The sequence below is a fragment of the Rhipicephalus microplus genome, chromosome 2, assembly GCF_043290135.1.
Source record: "Rhipicephalus microplus isolate Deutch F79 chromosome 2, USDA_Rmic, whole genome shotgun sequence".
Lineage (NCBI taxonomy): Eukaryota > Metazoa > Arthropoda > Arachnida > Ixodida > Ixodidae > Rhipicephalus > Rhipicephalus microplus.
Window position 1 is genome coordinate 299,040,150 of NC_134701.1, and position 22,811 is coordinate 299,062,960.

The 22,811-nt window shown below is 49.5% G+C and overlaps 1 protein-coding gene and 1 long non-coding RNA gene across 11 annotated transcripts in view; one reads left to right on the top strand and one right to left on the bottom strand.

Annotated features, from left to right (window-relative positions):
* The window catches only part of LOC119178697 (fat-like cadherin-related tumor suppressor homolog), an 812,220-nt gene that overhangs the window by 355,817 nt on the left and 433,592 nt on the right, over positions 1-22,811 (bottom strand). For all 7 annotated transcript variants that reach the window (XR_012888480.1, XM_075882464.1, XM_075882456.1 and 4 more), the window contains one exon: positions 9,966-10,205. Coding sequence is in view for 6 of the 7 variants with exons in the window: in XM_075882464.1 (XP_075738579.1) it covers positions 9,966-10,205 (240 nt within the window). In the remaining variant the exon portion in view is untranslated. The remainder of the gene's footprint in view (positions 1-9,965; positions 10,206-22,811) is intronic.
* The window catches only part of LOC142783826 (uncharacterized), a 56,033-nt gene that overhangs the window by 21,433 nt on the left and 11,789 nt on the right, over positions 1-22,811 (top strand). For 2 of the 4 annotated variants that reach the window (XR_012888495.1, XR_012888496.1), the window contains exons 3-4: positions 1,408-4,551; positions 10,286-10,366. This is a non-coding gene — a long non-coding RNA (uncharacterized LOC142783826). Of the gene's footprint in view, positions 1-1,407; positions 10,367-22,811 lie in introns of all 4 variants that reach the window. The other 2 variants (XR_012888493.1, XR_012888494.1) reach the window with 1 other exon arrangement.

The window sequence follows — 22,811 nt, forward strand, 5'->3', positions numbered from 1 at the left end:
CTTCCAATTTTGCCGTTAAGCGGACTTGCACAAGAGAGTTGCGTCGGCACCAAACATAGCATTGTGTATTTTGAAATTACGCCCAACTGCTCTTTGTTCAGTGTAATAAAATAGGCGCGTGATTGTGACTTTGGTGGCCCCAAGGACAAGGTGCACAACTATTGATGCGCTGGCATGCTTATTGCCAGTGATACAGGCTCTCAAATCCGATTTCGGCGCAGTTTGGTGCAATTTTCATTGATATCAGGATAGCGCAGTAAATCTGATTTGGCGTGCTTTTGCACAGTTGGTGCAGGAGTGGGATGACTCGGGGTGAGACGGCTGAGAATAAATTGGGAGAAGTTTTTGGAGGAGCGAAATTTCAATTTTGGAGCAGGAGAACTTTGCTTTTGAGCAGTTGGGGACATTTAATTTATCGATTGATTGATGTGTGTGGATAAACATCTTGAAACCACCATATAATTATGAGAGACGGCGCAGTGGAGGGCTCCAGAAGGCATTTATTATGTCGTCTTGGGAGCTTGAAAAGGCAAGTTTTTAGCAATGTGGGGACACCAGAGCATATGTTAATTGGCCCATGGTACACATAACACTGAAACAGACTTTGAAGGAAATTCTTAAACAGATTATCACCAAGTATCGCCCAACAAAAATACAGCGAAACTTCGATTATACGTCTCCTGGTCTTGCGACGACCCGCATTTTACGACGAATTGGCTTGGTCCCGGCAAAACCACCATAGAACTACTATACTAAATGTATAGTATAGTTCTATACTAGTATAGTATACTAGTATTTAGTATAGTATACTAGTATTTAGTATACTATACTATACTATACTAAATGCATATATCTTTCTGGCTAAAATGAAAATTATGCTGATAACTCAAATAAAACAGAACTTATTTTCCCTGCAACTTGGCAAATGTGCCAAAATTGATGTTTTGAGAAAATGAGAAAAAATGTTTCGAAACACTTTTATTAAAAAATACTAATAAAATCTTATAAAAATTAACCAGGGGCATAATCTGAATGCATCCAGTCCTTATACTTCTTCTTGACCAGCTTTCTCAAACTTTGGGATGCTTCTTTCTATTTATTTAAGGTTGCACTCTGACGGCAGTCCTTCTCTTTAGCCCTCAGGGATGTGCTGCTGAATATTGTGATGTCCAGCTGCTCTAGAATTGCAGCAAACGTATTGACCTTGCCTGTGTTAAAGCACAGCACAGCTCCTGCAAGAGCAGCAGCTTGCACAGCAAAAAAAAAGCGTGCTACTCCTTTGATACTAAACTCAAAATCATGAATTCGAGGCATTTGTGTGAATTCTGAGTCTTGCCTTGCTGGCGTCTTGCCTCGCTGCCACACCTCTTGCTTCTGAAAAGTGCTCAATTTTTCTCACTGTTGCAGACACCAACAAAAGACCCTCACCGTGGCTGTCTCGCGGGTGCCCGTGTCACGAACTTCACTGGCACCGATCACATCAGCGCCTAGCTGCACACGGCCGGAGTCGACATTGCGCGTGCTGTCAGGGAGGTCTGCGTCCACGCCCACTTCACCGTTGCCGATAGCGTCGTCGTGGTCATAATCCACCCAGTGTCTGCTATCCGGGGAAGCTGTCTCGCACACTCCTCCATTGATAAAATCGTCAGTAGCGTGCGGCCAGCGTTCACGCTACGCACGCACAAGGAACCGTCTTCAGTTATGACGACGCTATCAAGCAAGCAACGTCGACGCTTGCCCTCAATACAGTAGCAGCACCATTGGGCTTTCTGCCTTTGCCTTTCTTCCATGAACGGCCAAAATGATGCTGTGATCGGGACTCTTTCACGCCGCCGGGCATAGCGAGACGCACAAACACATTACGGATATGAATCACGGCACCTTCGCAAAGGCGATACCGTTTCAATATGGCAGCGGACACTGCCAGAGAGTTTTCCTGGCCAATCGGGAAGCGCCATTTCGGTCACTTGCATCAAGCAACCAATGGAATCACGCGCTGCATGTTATTCTGATTCCGCTTTTTTTTTTTTGCTTTTTGCCAAGGAGCGAATAATTGTCAACAGAAAAAAAAAAGTGAGAAACGCGACCTTTCAAACAAGATCAAAATGACGCTGGTGGAGTGAATAGTTCGCATGCCGTCGGCGGTTGAAGTACAACTAGTTTACACGTCATTTTAAAGGCCCGGTTGCGCAAAGTTGCTCTCTTTTTGAGTTATAACTTGAGAAATAAGTAGAAATTTGAAGTCGAACTTTGTTGAAAGGTGCGGAAGGGCATCGGGAACGCGAAAATGCAATTTTTAGCCCGATTTTCAACTTATAAGTGCAGCGTCCCACCTTAATATCGTAAGTCATCACTGTTGATGTAGAACTCCCGATAATACATCGACTTGCGATTGCCGCCCATGCCACTCCACAATTTCCGTAAAAAGTGCTCGCACCCCGCAGCGCAGGTAAGAAATTCGTGTCCACGCAAACAAACTGCCAATTGTACACAAGCCGGTTTTATTGAAAAAAAAAAAAGAAAAACGAAATACACCAGTCATACTGCAGAACGGCCATTGACCAAAACACTGGTTGAACGTAAAGCTAAGCTCAAAAGCTCAGGCAGCCCAGAACCGGCACGCAGTGGCGTCTCTTAAATCACTTGTTGCGAGTTTCGAAAACAAAATGGAGCAATGGGCAAATCACCGCTTATTAAAACTGTGCCACGTAATTGCCAACGCGTCATATGAATGAAGAGTGAAGCGCTGAGGTGCCCGTTAATATCCTTTAAAATGGTTTGAACGGGCATTCCGTCACCACGGGCTGAAAAATAACAAATTGGGTCCCTTGGTTATTAGACACCAATGTTCGAATTTTGTGCGATGGCTTTTTTAAGCGAAATATGCAATAAGAACTACCTTGTCCAAATAAATTAGTAGCTAATGGGTGCAAACCAGGAATAGGTTGCACGTGTTTTGTCACTCATGGAACCTAGTTTGAAAACCCATGTGCATGCGCCAGAGCATCAAGATGCGTAGCATGCAGGGGAATGACTCCGTGTTCAGTTCCTCTCTCATGGCAAATGCGCAAGCGTAGGTGACCGCACGCAGCAGCGTCGACATCAAAAATGCAGCGACCAGAGGAACGCGCTATCGCACAACAAAGAGCCTGAGAGTCTACCCCGCTACGCTTGCCACTCGGTTAGGGAGGCTAACACAGTTGTTTTCGTTAAGCGACAGTAGCGCCAGAGCACACAGCCTAGCTAGTAGAAGCAGCACACTCGATGCACGGCAGTACATTTTTGTGGGGTCACATATATTTGCAATAGTTTAGAGGAGATTATGCCCGCACTATGAAACCCTTCGGCGTCACCAAAAAGGTGCAAAGTATGGCGGGTCTTATTTTCTTGGTATTCCTGCTGTTGCTCGAAAAATCATGTAGCGAATTCGGCCTTTTTTTTCTCACTGAAGCTGAGGTTGGCATGAAAATTGTAACTTTCGAGGTTGTTTTGGAGCAGTTTGGCGCAAATTTCACGATTTTTGTGCTTTTGAAGCAGTTTGGGGCAAGAAAACAGAAATATATCAAAAACGCACAATATGCACAGCTGTCTCACCCTTGATCACTGCGTTTAAAATTAAATCCATCAAGGTAGTAGAGTGGGCTAGTTGGTTGTGATAGTTGGCATTCATTTCTGTAGCACGAGAAATACAGGCAGGTCAGCCTTGTCTCTCTTCATAATGTATTCGTGTCTTTATTATTTTTTTGTTGTTATTAAAGACAGAAAAAGAAGACAACCACTCGATTGGGTGGTTGTCTTCTTCGCCTTCCTTCCGCCTCCCTTGTGGGTTTCCGCAGAACTCATTTGCAATTATTAAAGATAATTTAGAATGATTGCCACACATTGTACATTTGGCCCATTTATTATGATCTCAAGTGCTCCGTATGGCTAAGTTTCAAAATATATACATTGCTGAGAAAAAAACAGACTTTAATTCGCAATTTTGAAAGCTTGACTACACGGGATACTGGATCCAGTACTTTGCTGGGTACTAGATGTAGCATCCATCTTCTCTTATCTGTTAAGCAAACTTTATTTTGAGCATGCATCTTCACATTCGGCAAACATTTGCATGCCTATTGAATGCGCTAGAGTATGATTGCAGAACTTTTAACACGATGACATTGAAGGGCTCGTTTCACTAATATGGCAGTGTCGAAGTTTTAAGGCCGTCGGTTCCGTTGAGCCCATGCTCGTAGAGCCCCATCTATTGCTTTCTGCATGAAGCGCTTCATTATTCTAGTACACTGTAACTAAACTGCGAGGCATAACTGGCCAGCCAGACTTGGATTAGTGCGCGAGACATGATGGCTTATTTTTTAGGAACTAGTGTTTTATGTAAAGTTTTCACTGTTAGTTGTTTTTATAGAGTGCTTGTTTCTAATTAAATCATGTTTTCTGCACCACCCAGCGTCCTCCTCTCAATTCATTGCCAATAGCACATGCCTCCGAGATCGATGACAAGTGAATACTGCTGAAAACATTCACAACAGCATGAAAGCTAACTTCGAGGTAATCAACAAAAGTTTAGTAATTTCTTTTTACTACTTCATGACTGATTTTTTTAGAATGAAGGCTAAGAATAGAATATGTGCAAAGGAAGAGCCCATGGACTGATACTGTATTTACTCGTGCAATGAAAGCATTTTTTTTTCTAAAAAAAATTTGACCAAAGTTGCGGGTACGTCTATTATGTGAGGCAAATTTATTGAAAACTTATTCGGGAAGAGCGAAAGGTGCAGTAATGAAAAAAAAAAAAACAACAGTTATGTCACTTAGCCTTTCGCAATTGACATACGCGTAATCTGTTTAGAAACAGCTATTTTGTTGCACTTTACTCATGTTCGGTGGTTGATGTCGCTATCTTCTGCAAGCTGTCCCCGCGTTGCCCACGCACGCCATAAAAGCGTTTTGCGGCTATCTTTTCTCCCAATCGTTTAAGCGCAACAATGATATCTGCTGTGATCTCAAGGGGTGCCCAAAAGCGTTCGCTCCGACGCACTTTGCCATCTTTGTGGCAGCCTCACACGACAACTGTGGCCAGGCTGTTAACATTGTAGCAAGTAACCAACATCCTTTTGCAATTGACATACATGTGCACTGTTTGGAAACAGCTTCTTTGTTGCACTTTACTCATCTTCAGTGAATGATGGCCCTATCTTCTGCAAGCTTTTCCATGCCACCTGCACACGCCATAAGAGCGTCTTGCCGCTATTCTTTCTCGCAATCATTCAACCGCAAAAGTGGTATCTGCTGTGATCTCGAGGAATGTCCAAAAGCGTGCGCTACGACGCTCCTAGGCTTGTGCGAATAGTGAATTTTAGGTTCAAAGCAAATAGTGATTTTGGTCGAATAATTTCGAATTAAATTTGAATAGAACAAATCACATAAAAAAAAAATGGGCGTAATTATCATGATCTAACTAACCTGCACAATATATAATTTTTAGTTGAAGTAAGGCCTTTCTGCAAGTGCTTTTTTTTCCATTTGAAGGAAATTGAAACAACTTTGAGAAGTAGCAGGATTTGGCTTTCAGCAGGATGCAAGTGATACCTGTAAAATACGTAACATTATTCATTGAACTTAGAGCGAATAAGTCGGCAAAACAAGCTTTTAAGCTTAAAAAAATGATCAATCAATTTGAGGATCATATGTTCATTAAAAGGATTTTTTCCACAACTTTTCAAGTAGTCACGAAATAGATTCACTAAAAAAGCTTACAGCCTCACGAATTAACCACCTCAAAAACTTTTAAAATCTGTCCAGTATGAGCGGGCTTTTGCGATTTGCCAAATGCAGCGATTGGGTTCTTTCTTCTTGTCCCAACAAAAGCGCTTGAAGCAAAATCACGAGAGATGGCATGGTGAAAGAAAATATGTTACGTGCACATCGTGACCTTGAGCATTTTTTCTCTCTCCTTTTTCTTTGAATACACGGCTTTTCATTGCAATCGCGCATGTATGAGTGGACAAGTCGCGGCCAACAGCGGCTGCCCTAGTAACGATCGAGCGCCCCATTTTTAAATCAGCCAATGGCTGGTACAATGACTGTGACAGGTGATTTTTTACAATATGGCGTCATTTGCCGAGAGAAGAGAGCAATTTTTATCTGACTTCCACAGTTTATTAGAAATCGTAGGTCGCGTGCTGGGATATAATAATTAGCCGACATTTTCCAGGTAGCGTCGACTACCGATCGGCAGCGTTTGCTGACCATACTCAAAAATAGTTGCAGGGCCCCTTTATATTTGAAGTGAAACAGAACGGATTTCTCCTGAACAACTGTTTTCATGGCTTAGCATCCCTACACTGCAGTGAAACCACTTTTACGAGTAGCTACATGTAGACTGATATACACCTACTCGTTCATTGCGAATACTTGAAGTTTTCAACAATACAAACTAGAATCAAACCGAATTCGAATACTGTACCATAAATTCGAATTTTCAGAACATTCGAATGTCCGCACAAGCCTAGATGGTACGATGCACTTTGCCAACTACGCGGCAACCACGCACCACGGTCGCAACGACGCCGTTGACATTGTAGCAAGTAACCAATACAGTAGCAAGCTACAACCGAAGCATCAAAACAAACCCTCGTTAACAAGACTAATGACAAACCAGGGCGGTCGCCTCACTTGCGACCGTAGTCAGAATAGCGGACCATGTCACGTAAATAGTCACGATCTTTTCTGGGCCACAAGCAAATTCTTTCTGGTTTCCCAGAAACATGCAACGCGATTTTGACGAATAGCCCTTCACGACAGTCATAGCAACAGAAAATCCTGACGTCTTCGCTTAAAAATTGCATGCATGTAGTTCAGTCTTAAAGTTTTGTATTTGCAGGAAGCAACCGTCAGTTGGCGCGGGCAGTTTCGTGACCTTCGCTCGCTATCTGCTTATGAGCAACAACGTCTCTATACTCGCACCGTTCGTGAACCCCGCTGTGGCCCACAGGTATAACAGACGAGACGTGCTGTGCACAGATAAAAAAAAAAGCAATACAGCATGCGGCAACGGGCGAAGGGAGCAAGCTGAGGTGGCCGAGAGGGGCTGGCATAAAAATAAACCCGGAGGAGATCCAATGGATAAGGAGGCGCCAGGTGTCAGTTAGCAGGATGGCAGCGGATGAATGTAGGGGATATGTTTACAGATGTTTAAGAATACCAAGCAGCTGCCTATCGACTACCGGTTCAACAGAAAGGCTTGGATGACTGCCAAACACTTTCAAGCCTGGCTGCGTCAGCTCGACCGCCGCTTTGCCGCCAATGCTTGGAAGGTGTTGTTCATGCTAGACAACTGTAGTGCGCACATGAAGGTGTTCGGGCTCGGGAACATTCAACTGCTTTTCCTGCTTCCGAACACAACGGCTTCCCTGCAGCCAATGGACTAGGAAATCATACAGTTCGTGAAAAGCCGCTATCGACGGCAGGTACTCGAGCGGATGTTGCTCGGCATGGAGTCAGGCAAGCAATATGAAGTAAGCCTGCTAAGCACAATCCATATGCTGACACACGTGTGGAACAACACACTGCCTGCAGTAGTCGAAAACTTATTTAGGCATAGTGGCTTCGTGCACAACGCTGCTTATCAGGGAATGATGGCCGATGAGGAAACCGGCAAAAAGCAAGACGACCACTATGTGAGCATCATGCCAGCCGATGTGCCCCTGGGCGATTATTTCGCAATTGGCAGCGATGTTGCCGTGGCCAGCACAGTGACCGACAGGGATATCTTCGCTGAAGTTTTGGACGGCGAAGGGGGATCGGCTGACGAGGACGTAGGTGATGCTGACGAACGTTCACGCCACACTATGACGGAGGCTGCACATGCGTTGGCCGTTTTGGAGGACATATGCATGTTTTCCTCGCACAGTGTGCGCGGACCCAGTTACCAGCAGGAACTTCGCAAAATTGTCACTTCATCGCACATTGCGTCTGTGAAGCAAACTGCGATCACAGACTTTTTAAAGAAATAAATGTATGATAGTGTAGGAAACATTTTTCAAGTGTTCTGTTCGTACTTGCGATAGTTCGTACCCTCGGTTAATTCAGACATTCTCTCTCGTCTCATGAAGTCCGAATTATTGGGGTTTTACTGTATTTCGTCATAATATAAATGCTGCAAAAGAGAGCGGCCAACTACATGGAAAGGGCTGAGGTTAGCACCAGCCCAGCGCTACACATTGTAGCCAAAGGGAATGAATTTGACACTTCCCAAAGCAGTGTGCAGTATTCATCAATGAACCAACAAGAAATATTCATAATTGTAGGCTTTATGTCTAATTTTAAATTCTTCAGCGAGAGAAAAAAGTCACAGTGCTGCCGAAAGGCTATTCTTCTCAATGTTGCTTGTAGCGCTAGCCATAGAGAATAAGTAAAACCACAAACTCGTAATAAACATACTTTCTCTAAGGGAAGGAAAAAAATACAGACAGATGGCGGGACAATCGAAACGGTTTTGCACCAGATTGTGACAGCGGCTATCGCTCATACTATAAGGCGCAATCCTTAGTTCGGGTGCTGCTTGAAGCTGAGCATAGAAATGAATGTATAGTCACGGAACATTGAGAGTGGTAATGAAGTCCTCAACAAGAGTAGCATTGTTTGGGACTGCCACTTCGAGCGGCGAGTAGCCTGTTAATTTAACACAAGTAGCCTATCCATTTAACACAACGAAGAAGAATTTTGTGAACAGCAGAATGACACACTTGTACCATCATCACTTCCCCCAGCAGATATTAAAGGATGGCTGTGATAAGGGTGATTAGTCAAAATGGCACATTCATTGCCACCTCACGATCGCTCTTCTCTGATGCTTTGTCGGTAAAACATGGCCACAACCGTGCAGTCGTTATTTTAATAGACCAGTCTCTGCCGTTATGGAAAGGTCCAAAATCTTTAGCAGCTCATTGTGGCGTCAAAGTGGTGAGCTTCGCAGTAAAGTTTTATGCGACAAAAAGTTATTGCGTCTTGTATTTATTGTTTGTTATGTTCGAAGGCATTATTGAATAATCGTGAGCTGTCGTAGAGGCCAAGGACGACGTCAGAAAAGTTTGTCGTGCGAAAGCTGACTGCAAGCCTTCATGCTTTTTTTTTTTTACTTCTGTTCTGTCGGTGACGGAACGCCTCAGGAGTAGAAGACCTAACTTGCAGCTTCCCGAAATCCGCGCGCAGTGTTCACTGCAGTCTGCAATATCTTCGTAGCAAGTAAACTGCAGCGGGGCACGTGCAAACGTGTGCCTATCACATGCTTTAAAATGTCTGTTTTAACACTTTTTTTGCTTTGTATGCACAATATTTTTGCCTTGACTGTGTCAGAAGTGTTCAATGTGAAAATATGATGCTTTGAAAAATGTTCGCAGTATGTGGACTCAGTTTCAAAGGGTAGCACAAGGAAATCCTAAGTGCACTAAAATATGGTCATTATAATTGATAGATGGTTAATTATATCTGGGAGCATTATAAGAGGGTTCAACTACTTGTGCTGACTTGAATGTAATCACCTCAAAGACGCCGTGAGCCGGCCAATCGATGAAAGGAGTAGGCCGCATTCTCTTTTTTCTTCATAGGGCGAACTATTTCTCTATGCGACATTTGGACGATATTGCAAACGTAGCAATAAAGTGTTGTTTTGTTGACGTAACCTGTTGCCATACATGCCCGAACCAGTTGTAGGTGCATTGAGTTGAGCTACGAGAAGGGGATGCTGATCGTGCATGGTGTGACAGTGCGTGGCTGGAACTGCAGCTAAACTTCAGCACAGTCACGCATTGAGCAGACCCCTTAAACATAAAAGTGCAGGAACACTAGCATGCCATTTGTTGCATAAAAAATTACACACCTAGTCTAGGGATGTATCGTGAATTGTGGCATGAGTGCAGCCTAGCGAGAGGACTGCAACAGATGCCTGTCGCATGACTGACCTAGGTCGCGGTCCAAGGCATGCACGTGGGCAACCAGGCGGCCAGCCGGTGTGTCCTCGGGCAAGACCAGCTCATAGGTCTTCTGGCCAAACACCGGCGGGTTGTCGTTCACATCGCTCAGCAGCACCTCAATGCTGCTGTTGCACTGCCACTCCCAGCGAGCCACATCGCGAACATGGGCCACAAGGGAGTAGTGTGGCCGCTGTTCCCTGTCCAGTGGGCGTGACGTGTGAAGTACACCTGCATTTGCACAAAGACTTCACTTAGAGGCAAGAGGCAGTAACAACAAGCACATAATCTATCTGTGTTTGTGTTTGCAGGCCCTGTCGCTTTGAAAATCTATCATGATCTAAGCCCCTACATCGATACACTTCTGTGACACACAGCATGGTTATTTTAATGTAAGTACAAGGCGCATTTATTAACTCTTTCAGCCCGCTTTCAGGTGTAAGCTACTGGCTTTTACAATTTGCAATGTGCATGGTCACGGTAGTCCCAAACGATAGAAAGAAAATAAAATCTGAGCTCACACTTTTCCATCAAGAGTAATTTGTGGCTGAATTATTTATGAATTGTTTATTACTTAGTAATATTTCAATGGGATGACATATTATCCATAAGCCTATATTAAAATGAGTGACACAAAAATAGAATAAATGCACCACTTGTGCATGGTGAAAGAAGCTGTTTGAATCAAATGCATGAACACTGCAATCACTTCTGTAATTTTTACAACTCAATTTGTTGTGTGTACCAGGTTGGCACTACATGTAGAGTAGATGCTAGAAAATTGGGAGACCCTTTGTTTCAACTATAAGAGTTGAGCACGATAGCAATATACTGCACCCAGTGCGAACTTAAACCACTTAGCGTAATCTTGTCGTTGTTTGATGATACTTGAAAAGCTTAAATTGCGGATTACTATGATGTAATCGAGTATGTTGAAAGTGGCTAGTGTCATTGAAGCTTTCACGTATATGGTTGCATTCTGTGTAATGACCAGCATTTTTTAAACAAAGAGCAATTATGAGCATGAAATGTTTTCTTGCTATGCACCCACTAGTGGCCTTCAGAGAATAAGAACAGTAATTTTGTGCCTTTCGTAATAGGTAGGCGGCCTTAAACCACGAAGTCGTTATGATAATCACACGTGATGGCGATGTGCGCTTCTACCATGCAATATTACTGTGTTGTTACAAGTTGCATTGTGAAGCCTGTACACAGGATGTGTCTGTTTGTAAGGCATGAAAGTTATTGCAACTGCATTTCCAAACAGAGGAAGCTATTTTCACTGTATTTCCAAGCAGATGCAGAGTTGCGTAATATAACACCACCCAGAAATGTTCATTATTTATTTTATTTGCATCTTTCTCGATTTGTGGTCAGGAAAAAGATGATTACTCTTCACTCACAATCAATGATGCTGACACTGACGCTGGAATTTCTGCGAAACAAGCTCTTTAACACTATCACGCTAATATGAGGCCTTGAAAACCAGTACTTCACAATTGCCAGGTGCTTAATGACTGACCTACGAAATTTAGGTTTCAATTTAGAATCACTCCGCCAAAAAGGTTAATGATCTTGATGTCACATGTTTCCCAATGACTTTTAACAGTGAAGCTGTTTAAGACTTACCCGGGACGGTTGGCATGCGGCTGGCAGATCCTAGCAAGAACCCTTTCGCCAACTCCCTCCCAGTGAAGTAAACATGAATATGCTGTGTTTAACTGCCCTGAATGTCCAGCACAACATGTATTACACAATAAGAGTGAAATCAGTGATTGTTTGCCAGTATGAGCCCAATGTTTCTGATCCAGAAGCCCAGCAATCTTTCTCTAAATTTCACCTGCCACTGTGGTCTTGTGGCTAAGGCTGCTGAGCCACAAGTCGTGGGATCGAATCTCGGCTGCGGTGGCCGGATTTTCAATAAAGGCAAAAATGCTTGAGGCCTGTGAACTGAGATTTAGGTGCATGTTAACAAACCCCGAAGGTCGAAATTTTTAAAGCACGCCACTGCAGCGTCCCTTATAATCATATGGTTGTTTTGGGAAGCTAAACCCCAACAATTCCTATTACAGTTAAATCTGCTTATTAAGAATCTTCATATAACAAATTCCTCGATATAACGAAGTTTTTCTATTCCCTGCCGTTGCTTTATAGAGGCACATGTATTTGTGACCTCTATGTAGTGCAACGGGAGACAACCGTGATATAACAAATTTTCCTTAAGGACAATCTAGGATTTCACCCCGGATTTTGTCATTTTTGCATAAGCATGCATCTTTTGCGAGTGCCCTGCCGACGAAGCGTAAAGCAGTGGGGGCGTGAGAGCGCTCGTTATTTCTCGCAGGTGAGCAGGCGGCTCTGTGCCTGCTCACCTGTGCCCCATGATAGCCCGCGAGCCAGTGTTGCTGCCGTTCTCGCTGCCGCAGGCGCATGGGTGTATGTGCCCTCCTTCCAAACTAAAAACAAAAAAGAAAACTACGATAGGTCTGTTTAATGTTCGATTCACCTGCACCAATCGAAACCAGTTCACGTCTGTGCACGCAAAGTTCAGAAATCGTGCAACGCAAGTTCAGTGGTGCAGGCACAACGCGACACCAGAAACAAATCACAATGTGCCGACAAGATTCAGGCTATTTGTCACAATCAGCCCTGAAGATCGTGGATGAGAGGGAGGACCGAGGCGCTGCTCTCTAACAAGAACAACGCCACACATATGGCGCAGTAACAGCTACTGACTGTCGAGCAGCGCTCGTCAATGTTTATTATTCAAGCACGACCAAGGTTGCCTGCCGAACTTGGTGAGGTAATTAAATTAGGCTAGGCAGGGCGCCACACGCTCGTTACACCCTTCACTCCAAGTTATTGTACACAAAATAAAAAATACAAGTTCCAGCTGGTTCAACGTTGGTTTAGGTAGGCGAAAAGCAGTCTAGCGCCTTTCGTCGTCGATTGTTCCACCTGGGTACAGGTGTTGAGGAACTAGGTGCAGTAGCAGTAGGTGCTGCCTGAGCCGCTCTTGATTCCTTTGAGACTCCGCCGTGGTTAGCAGAGATGGCACTGAACTTGCCTGTCGCCCAAGTAGCGGTGCACAACTGGAGGCGCCTGTTTCTTGCGAAATGATTGTCTCACTGGCTGCAACTGGCGCTGCCGTGAATGCCAGCCTGGTCCTGCGGGTAGCCCTCACATGGTCAGCATGTCGGTGCCATGTGGTTCCATCCTGCATTTGTTGAAGTAGAGAGGAGGAGCTTGCAGGGGAGATCACTTGTCTAGCAGACCAAGGGGGGCCAAAACGGAAATTCCTGGCGATTACTGGCACTCCACGCTTGGGCGATGGCCCAGGACAGCAGTCTCTGTCAGCAGCCAGCTTCGGTTTCAGCTGTTTGAGAAGTGCCGTGGACTGAAGGTCTGGGTGCAGAATGTCCAACGGTGACTTCATCCGTCTCAGCAAAAGCTGACAGGGGGCATGGCGGGCGACATTATGAGGTGTAGTTCGGTACTGAAGAGTATGAAGGTGACCTGCATACGAAAATCACCAACCTGGCTCTTCTTAAGTTTGTCTTTAATAGTCTGCACCACTCGCTCAGCTGCACCGCTTGAAGCAGGGTGGTACAGAAGAACCATCATTTCGCGGATTCTGTTTTTTGACAGCAAGGACAGATACTCTGCACAGGCGAAAGCGGGCTTATTATTGAAGACTATGATGTTCGGCAGCATCTAGGCGGCAAAGATCTGTTGCAGGACTGCATTGGTTGCACCTTCTGACGGAGTGGTGGCAGCTATAACCTCCACCCACTTTGAAAATGCATCGACCACCATCAGGAAGTAGTGGCCTTTGAAGGGGCCCCCGAAATCCACGTGGAGGCGAGACCAGGACTTCTGTGGGAATGGCCATGGGGTGATCTCCACATGACGTGAGCGATGAGAGCGGCCCACTCCGCAGTCTTGACTGGTACCAAGCCTTCTCACTTTAACCGTTGCAGCTTCTGGGTCCTGAAGGTCTTGAAGGTCGTCCAGGTCGTCCTGAAGGTCCAGGACTTCGTCCAGCGAGGAGTAGGAACGTTCCAGGAGACGTCTAAGCATGGCGGGGTTGTTTATGTTGCAGATGAAACGGTCCCGTAGCAGCAAGTCCAGCTAGTCCCTGAAAGCGCATGTACTCCACAAACCACATAATGCAGCGATGAACCGCCCAAAGCTCTCCCCTTCCCGGCGGCTCCGGTTGTTGAAAGGGAAACACCCCATTAGCGTGGATGACGCCGAGACTGAAGTGAGAGCGCAGTGTACTAAGCAACTCGCTGAGCATCTTGACATGCAGTGTAGGCGGTTTTAGGAGGTCGAGCAAAAAACTGAAGACTTGGGTTCAGCAAATTGCCGAGAAAACGTCCCATTGTTTTTCCTCGGGCATGTCAATAGCGCGAAAAAGCACGTGAACTTGCTCCTCATAGATGGGCCAGGCAGACCCGACTCCCTCGAACGGCTCGAGCCTTCTGTACAGCGGCATGGCGTCAGATGCCAGGGCCTTGTTTTGCCGCTCTCGATGGCGTGGGTTGACTCATTGAACTCATCACCAGTGTCACAATCTGCCCCCAAGACAGTGGACGAGAAGGAGGTCCGAGACACCGCTCTCTAACAAGGATGACCCACACGCATGGCTGAGTGACAGCTACTGAGTGCCGAGCAGTGCTCTCATCAGTGGGGCTCTTCGATTTTCCACTTTTGGCTACCCGCGGGCTGCCAGACACAGCCAGAGCGCGCTCGTTTTTCTCGGGCTGCTCCAACCCCGTGGGGTGAACTTACGGTTGGCGTTCGTTTTTCTCAGGTTGGATGGTTCTGGCTATGGTGACCTCGCTACTAAGTGCAGCGAATGATCACCGCGAGTTCACGCTTAGCGAGCCACAGGGCCGCGACTCCGTCACCTACTCGCGTGTAGCGCAACGCTCCGCGTGCTCAACTAATCAGGCGTTTAGCGTGGCGCGGCAAAACAGACAGTGTTCCAACACAAAAAATACACAACACTTTATTGCCCTTGGCGGCACCGCGAACAACAATACAACGTCCGCTCCCGGGACGCGGGGAGCAAAGGCACCCGCACGCGGACGTTCACAATAAGGGGAAACCGCGAGCACGTCGCAGCTGGCAATGGCGAGCTTTGACACGCTGGTCGGGAAAAGGTTCCTCGTGGCTATGCTGCGCACTCTCACGATGGCCACTGTGCCTGGTCGCGAGTGTTAGTGCAAACCTCGTACGCGTAGGAATACGGCAAGTGCGGCTCGGTGTGGTACGACCACTTCAAGCACAAGGCACCGCTGTGGGCTTAGGGTACACTACCGAAGCTAGCACTCAAGTAAACACGCCTGCCGAGGTGACAAAGGCCACCCCAGGCAGGCTAAAGTGCGGCGATTCACAAAGGGGACGCAGACGAAAGAAAACACGTGCTTACCCGGCGCCGACCACGGAGGAGAGAGATGCTCCCTCGGCGCGCATGTAACCCGTGCCGCGCCCGCACGTGGTGCCATCTATCGCCACGCGCCTTTACCAGAGCAGAAAAAGCAAAAGGATGTGGCCGTGCGGCGGAATGCTCGTGAAATGGTTGCGGGCGCGCCTCAGATTCCCACATACTCCTCTCCTTAATTCACCCTATACACCGGTCTGCAAAGGCAGTCGGTCGTCACCCATGCATGCAAAGACGTCATGCGATGGGCAACAGCTAGCCTCAGCTTCGCTCTGCAACTGCTGCTGAAGAAGAAAAAAGAACAACACAACAATACACTTGAGAAATACAATGGCGCCGCGGAAGAGGGGTAACGGGAGTTTATGATGCTCACGCAAGAGCGCATCCACGGCTCGGAGGGGAAGCGTCACGTAATGTTTGACTTGGTTGACTGCGTGGGTGCGAGAGTGCAAGGCGAAAGTTCTGGTTGAGGCCCTCATGCGAGGAACGGGCTCACCTTCGTCTCGTCGATGTTGACGACAGCCCTACAAGTCCGACGAACGCTGCCTAAGTGGAGGTTCAGATGGACCTCGCTGCGACAGCCGGCCCTTCTGCTGTAATCATGGTCGCCAAATCCACTGGCTGCGAGGCATCCTGTGACGTCGATCGAGTCTTGTACAGCGTCTGCAACATCTGGCCTCGTGCAGGAGCCATAATAGAAAGGCCAGCAGAGCTTATCAGCGACGGTCGGGAGCGAGGCACAACTGGGCGGTCTAACAACCGCAGGTCTCCGAACACCTTCAGAGTACAAGATGGAGTAGGGGTCGGTGACTTCCTAAGTTGTCGTCGCCACACGCATGTACACACGCACACACACCTCCGATGATCGGGTCTCTCCAAACAAGGCCCGCAAAACAAGGCGCAGAGTGTCCTTTGTCCCTCTCCCCATGCTAAAACACCAATTCATTATCCCCTCCTCCAGCACGAAGAAAAAAAAGAAAACACGAAAAAAAACATCAAAAAAAAACACTCAAATGAATATGAGCAGCAGTAACTGGGTGGAACCGCCTTCTTTGCAAGCACTGGCTGTAAAGAAGTTAGCTGAGACGAGACAGTAAAAAGGAGGGCCTTTGGTTGCGGAAACAAGCCCACCGTCCGGCGCGAAATCACTAAGGTGACCGCTTCCTCAGATTATACCGGTGCGTGGTCCGAATGCGGTCCGCCGCGCCGGGTGTGCGCCGTTGCTTGCGCGAAGAGCCACTGGGCGCTGGCGCAGGCTCATCAGACCTTGACGCAAAGCCTTTCAGGTCTGCGATGTGGGCACGGCAGTTTTCCCGAGAGCGGCTCTTCCAGCAAGTACGCGAGTGGAGTCAAAGCTTTCTCCACTTGGTACGGACTAAGCCACTTTGGAGCGAGCTAAGCTTAGAAACCCTTGCTCGCGTCGCTAAGAGCGTGGTTGCGCTTTAGGACGAGGTCACCTATCTTAAATGAAAGGTGGCGACGTTTTCGGTTGTAATGGGCTTTTTGCTCGGCCCTGGCCGATGCCAAACTCTGCCTCACTCTACTGAGAGCACGACAAAGCCTGTCCCGAAATGTTGAAGCGTAAGCAGAACAGTCTCTCAGTTCTTCCTCGTCTCCGAGCTGGCATTGCATGATACTGGTCACCGGATTTGCCAACTCACTTCCGAAATTAAGGAAGGCAGGAGATAAAGCAGAAGAGCGACTCTCGGAGAATCGGATTGCGAACGCGAGTTCACTCAAATGGTCTGCCAAGTCCTTTTGAGTTTCAGCAAAAGCCGCCAAACGGTTTGAGCGTCTGATTGGTTCGCTCCGTCAAATTGTACTGGGGATGATAGGGCGAAGTGGTGCAGTGATCTATTCCTAGGGAACGGCACGTATCACCAAACACCCGAGCGTGAAATACGACGCGATGTCCGTGATCAACGTTTTCGAAAAGCCGAACCGACAAAACACATCGTGCAGCCTCTCTAGCACCGCTAGCGCTGTCGCTTTCTGCAGCGGAAACAACTCCACCCATTTGGAAAAATGCTCAACAACTACCATCAGATGTATGAACCCCTGCTCACTCCTGGAGAATGGCTCCATTAGATCGCCGGCGGCTACTTGCCACGGACACTCACTGACAATCGGTTTCATCAAGCCTTGATTTCACCGCTTGACAGACGTGGCAGGAAGGGCAATAACAAAAAATGTCACGCTTCATGCCAAGCCAAGTCACAACCTTGCTCAGTTTCACAAAAACTTTAGAGCCACTCAGGTGACCGGCCATGGGCTCGTCGTGAGAGGCTCACAACAGTGCACCTCTCAGACTTTTGGGCACAACCACCTTAAACGGGTCCACTGACTCCTCATCAGTGGCTATGTATTTCAGCAGAAGTCCATCATGGTGCAGCAAGTATGTATCCGTGGGTGACCCAGCGACACACACGAGTTCCCGTCCTCCTGCGCCCGCCGCACTACCAGCAGCGTCTCGGCACTCCGTCTCCCTGAGACCGTCACTCAACTCTCGACAAAACGGATCATCTTGCTGGGCCTTCAGTAACTCTTGTGGTGTACACGTATCCCGAAGGAGTACGGCCACCAGCGTGGGTCCGGTCTTAGCGAGCCGCAGGGCACGCGTTAACCGTCGCCGTGGCGGGAAACACGATACTGCTCAAGTCGCAACACTTTATTGTGGCAACCAAACGCAGTACAGCCCGTTGCAAAAAAAGGCGCGGCGGGAAAGCAAATAGGCTTATCCACGCCACGGGCACAAAGTACTACACAGGGTGCCACGAGCACGTCTCCGCGGTAAAGGTAATCCACGGAGACACCGGGACAAAGGGGCCCGGTTGCTCGAGCGAGGGCAAAGGCGCTCGCGTTGGCTTCGAAGGGAGACGGGTCGGCGTAGCTAGGCCACGCACTAGGACACCGTACTGCCCTTCGGCCGTGAGTACGCAGCGGGGCAACAAAAGATGAGCGTTCGCATCGGGCGCAAGGCGCCGTCAGCGAAGTCCGACGAGCCCCGAGCGACGGGACTCGACGGACGGAAAATGCGTGGCTCACCGTTTGAAGTCCCGGACTGTACTCACCGCTCCCGACGCAGCGCGCGAAAAACCTCTCGGGGGACCCCGCGCGCGGCGCCACAGTCAACATCCGCTACCGGGTGAGGGAGTTAAACGTCACTCCGCCCTTCCCAGCGCGGCTGACAGCAAAGGAGGGCAGACATGTCGGGACATGAGAATTGGAGAAAGGCGGGAAAGCCCGCGCAAAGGCAGCGGGCCAGCCTCAATTCCCACATCCCCCTCTCCTAAATTTGCCCTTTACCGGTCTGCAAAAGGCAGCCGGACGTCACCCATGCAGTTAAAATGACACTGCTATGAGCGACAGGCTAACCTCAGTCCAGCCCTGCTACTGCTGCTAAAAAAATGATTACAAAGGAGAAACAAAACATAAATAACAAAATAAACACACGACACTATACAAATAATTGCGGAAGGGAGCACAGAAACGTGGCACTAGTGTTCGTGGTGCTGAAGGGAGATAGCGTCCACTGCGCGGAGGGGCGGAAGGGCGTGACAGTGTCCGCTGGGTGCGATGCCCGAGTGCGAGGTCAGAGGTACGGGAGGTGGCTCACTGATGGCTCGTTGCTGCTCTTGATCAGCCGCGAGTACGATGAAAGCCGCTTCGGTTGTTCGGAGGCCCCGCATTTCTGGCTCGATGACGGAGCTGGACGTTGCGGGAAGCCGGGCCTCTCCGGTGGTCAGGGAGGCCGAACCAAAATTGGCTGCGAGGCGCCCTGGCGTTGGCCGGCAGCATATAGCTGCTTTCAGCTGGCCTCGCGCAGGAGCCATGGTGGTAAAGGCAGCGGGGCTTCTTCGACGACGGCTGAGAGCAGAGCACAGCCAGACGGTCTGACGTCAGTGGGTCAATGACCCCCCCAGCACCTCCAGTGTCCGCCTCGATGGAGGGCAGCCATGACGCACTCTTCGCGGGCTCGCACTGAAGCGTCACGCACTTACACACGCACGCACACCGCCGACGGCTGCGCGAGCGTAGGCGCAAAGCGTCCTTCGTCTCTCTCCCCCGGCAAGCACCGACACCCAAGGTCACACACAGCTCCCTTCGCGGTAGACGAAACGAACACGAAAAAAAAAAGTAAAAACAGAGCAAAAACGACACTCAACATCTGGCAAAAAAACATAAAACACAAATAACACTTATATTAGACAAAAAAAATATAAAATACACACGAACACTTCCAAAAAAAAAAAAGAAACACTGGCAGCAGACAGGGCGGGGTCAACTTCTTTACGAGAAAAGGCCGTAAAGAAGCTAACCTATACTGAGGCTAGACAGTAAACTGAGGGCCTTCGGTTGCGGAGAAGTCCGCCGTCCGGCGCGAAATCACAAAGGTGACCGCTTCCTCAGATTATACCGGTGCGGGGTCCGAATGCGGTCCGCCGCTCCGGGTGTGCCCGTTGCTTGCGCGAAGTGCCGCAGGGCACTGGCGCGAGCTCGTCAGACCGTGACAAAGGGCTTCAGGTCTGCGATGTGGGCACGGCTGAGTTTTCCCAAAGGGGATCTTCCAGCTAGTACGCGCCACGGACGCTCACTGACAATCGGTTCATAAGACCGGGCGGCTTTCCAACCCTTGGCTCAACCGTTTGTCAGACGTGGCAGGCACGGAATAGCGATAAAAACCACGCTTCGTGCCGGGCCAGGTCACAACATCGCTCAGTTTGCAAAAACTTTCGAGCCACTCAGACCGGCCATGGATTCGTCGTGAGAGGATCGCAACAGTGCGGCTCTCAGACTTTTGGGCATAACCACCTTAAACGGGTCGCTGGACTCGTAATCAGTGGCTATATACTTCAGCAGGAGCCCGTCATGGTCCAGCAAAATGAATCCGCCGGGGACTCAGCGACACACGCTGTTTCAGCCCCCTAATCGCGCCCGCCGCAGAACAAGCAGCGTAACGGCGCGCCTCTCAAGACGGTTTAACGGCGCCCGCCGCAAAGCAAGCAGCGTATACGGCGCTCCGTCCCTCCGAGACTCGAAACGGATCACTCTGCTGAGCCTTCAGTAGCTCTTCGCTGCCGAAAGCAATTCCCATTCTCCCAAATGGGGGAGTCTGGTATCGCGCCCACTCAGGACCGCAGCAACCGCCGCGTGCACGGCGTCACGGGTTCGCTCTCGGCACGGTGGCCTTCGGAAAGTTCCCCCGCTCGGCCGCTACGCAGTGCGCCGCTTACCTGGTTAACAGCCAAGGTTTGTCCGCATGGGGACCCACCCTTCTCGCCAAATGGCGGCGAAGCTGCTGTTTCGCCCCCGACGCTTGCATGTGCTAAGGCACCGCGAGCGGCCGTCGCACCGAAATCCAGGTTCTCGGCAGACAACAGGGGGCACGAGATAGCGCGTCAGCTACCACGTAGGAGTGTATTCACCACAAAACGGGGTGACGACACAGGCGAGCGCCGAAGGGCGCCCGTCGACAGAGGCGGTGGCCTCTTTGTGCAAAGCGACGCGCCATCTCCAAAGGGAGCGGCTAGGCGCCTCGTGTCGTCACCGCAACAGGGGGTGCCGACACGGACGGGTGCAGAAGGGTTCCCGTCAACAGAGGCAATGGCCTCCGTGTGCAACGCGGCATCCGCTAAAAGGGACAGCGGACAAAAGTCCCGCGAAGCAGCCATGTTGCGACGAGCCCGAATCGCGCAGGCGAACTGACTCGCTAAGAGCAATCAAAAGCTAGAGCTTTTGATACCGCGTTGGGCGCCAGTGTGGTGTACACGTATCCCGAAGGAGTACGGCCACCAGCGTGGGTCCGGTCTTAGCGAGCCGCAGGGCACGCGTTAACCGTCGCCGTGGCGGGAAACACGATACTGCTCAAGTCGCAACACTTTATTGTGGCAACCAAACGCAGTACAGCCCGTTGCAAAAAAAGGCGCGGCGGGAAAGCAAATAGGCTTATCCACGCCACGGGCACAAAGTACTACACAGGGTGCCACGAGCACGTCTCCGCGGTAAAGGTAATCCACGGAGACACCGGGACAAAGGGGCCCGGTTGCTCGAGCGAGGGCAAAGGCGCTCGCGTTGGCTTCGAAGGGAGACGGGTCGGCGTAGCTAGGCCACGCACTAGGACACCGTACTGCCCTTCGGCCGTGAGTACGCAGCGGGGCAACAAAAGATGAGCGTTCGCATCGGGCGCAAGGCGCCGTCAGCGAAGTCCGACGAGCCCCGAGCGACGGGACTCGACGGACGGAAAATGCGTGGCTCACCGTTTGAAGTCCCGGACTGTACTCACCGCTCCCGACGCAGCGCGCGAAAAACCTCTCGGGGGACCCCGCGCGCGGCGCCACAGTCAACATCCGCTACCGGGTGAGGGAGTTAAACGTCACTCCGCCCTTCCCAGCGCGGCTGACAGCAAAGGAGGGCAGACATGTCGGGACATGAGAATTGGAGAAAGGCGGGAAAGCCCGCGCAAAGGCAGCGGGCCAGCCTCAATTCCCACACTCTTGACTGCTGAAAGGGATTCCCATTCTCCCAAAGGGGAGCCTGGGATCGTTCCCACTCAGGGCTGCAGCTATCGCCTCCGCTCGCACTGGCGTCATGGGTTCACTTCTCTGTCGCTCCCCTTCTCGCCCGCTTCGCAGTTCACTACTTGCCTGGTCCGTGGAAAGGGTTTGCTCGTCGGCGCACTCACCCTTTTCTCTACTCGGCGGCTCCTATGCCGTTTCGTCCGTGCCGCTCACTTGCGCAAAAGCACCGCTAGTGGTTGTCATGCCGAGATCTAAGCTCCTGGTAGACACTGGGGCACGAGATAGCGCGTCAGGTACCACGTTAGTGCTCCCCTTCCGATACTCCACTGAAAAGTCATAATGCTGTATTCGGAGAGCCCAGCGCGCTAGCCTGCCTGCAGGCTCATGTAGCCACATCAGCCAGCTAACCGCGCTGTGATCTGTTTGCACCACAAATTTTGTCCCATCAAGGTAGACATCTAACTTCCGCAGTGAAAACACGATGGCGAAAGACTCCTTCTCGGTCACAGAATAATTACTTTCGGTGGGTATTAACGAGCGGCTGGCAAAGGCCAACGGCTGCAACACACTATCATATTCCTGTAAGAGAACTGCTCCTAATCCCCGATCCCTTGCGTCAGTCTGGACAACAAACAGTCTGGTCAGGTCGGGGAGCTTGAGCTGCCCCGTCTCCGCAATGGCGCTAGACAGACGCTAAAACGCCTCTTCCTGCTCAGGTCCCCATCGCCACTCAGCTGACCTACCCAAGACCTTTGTCAAGGGCGCCTGCACTCGGGCACAGGACGGAATGAGCGAGCAGTAAAAATTGGCCATTCCGAGAAAGCGGCACAGGCCGCGTACGTCCTTGGTCGCGGGGAAATCGAGGATTGC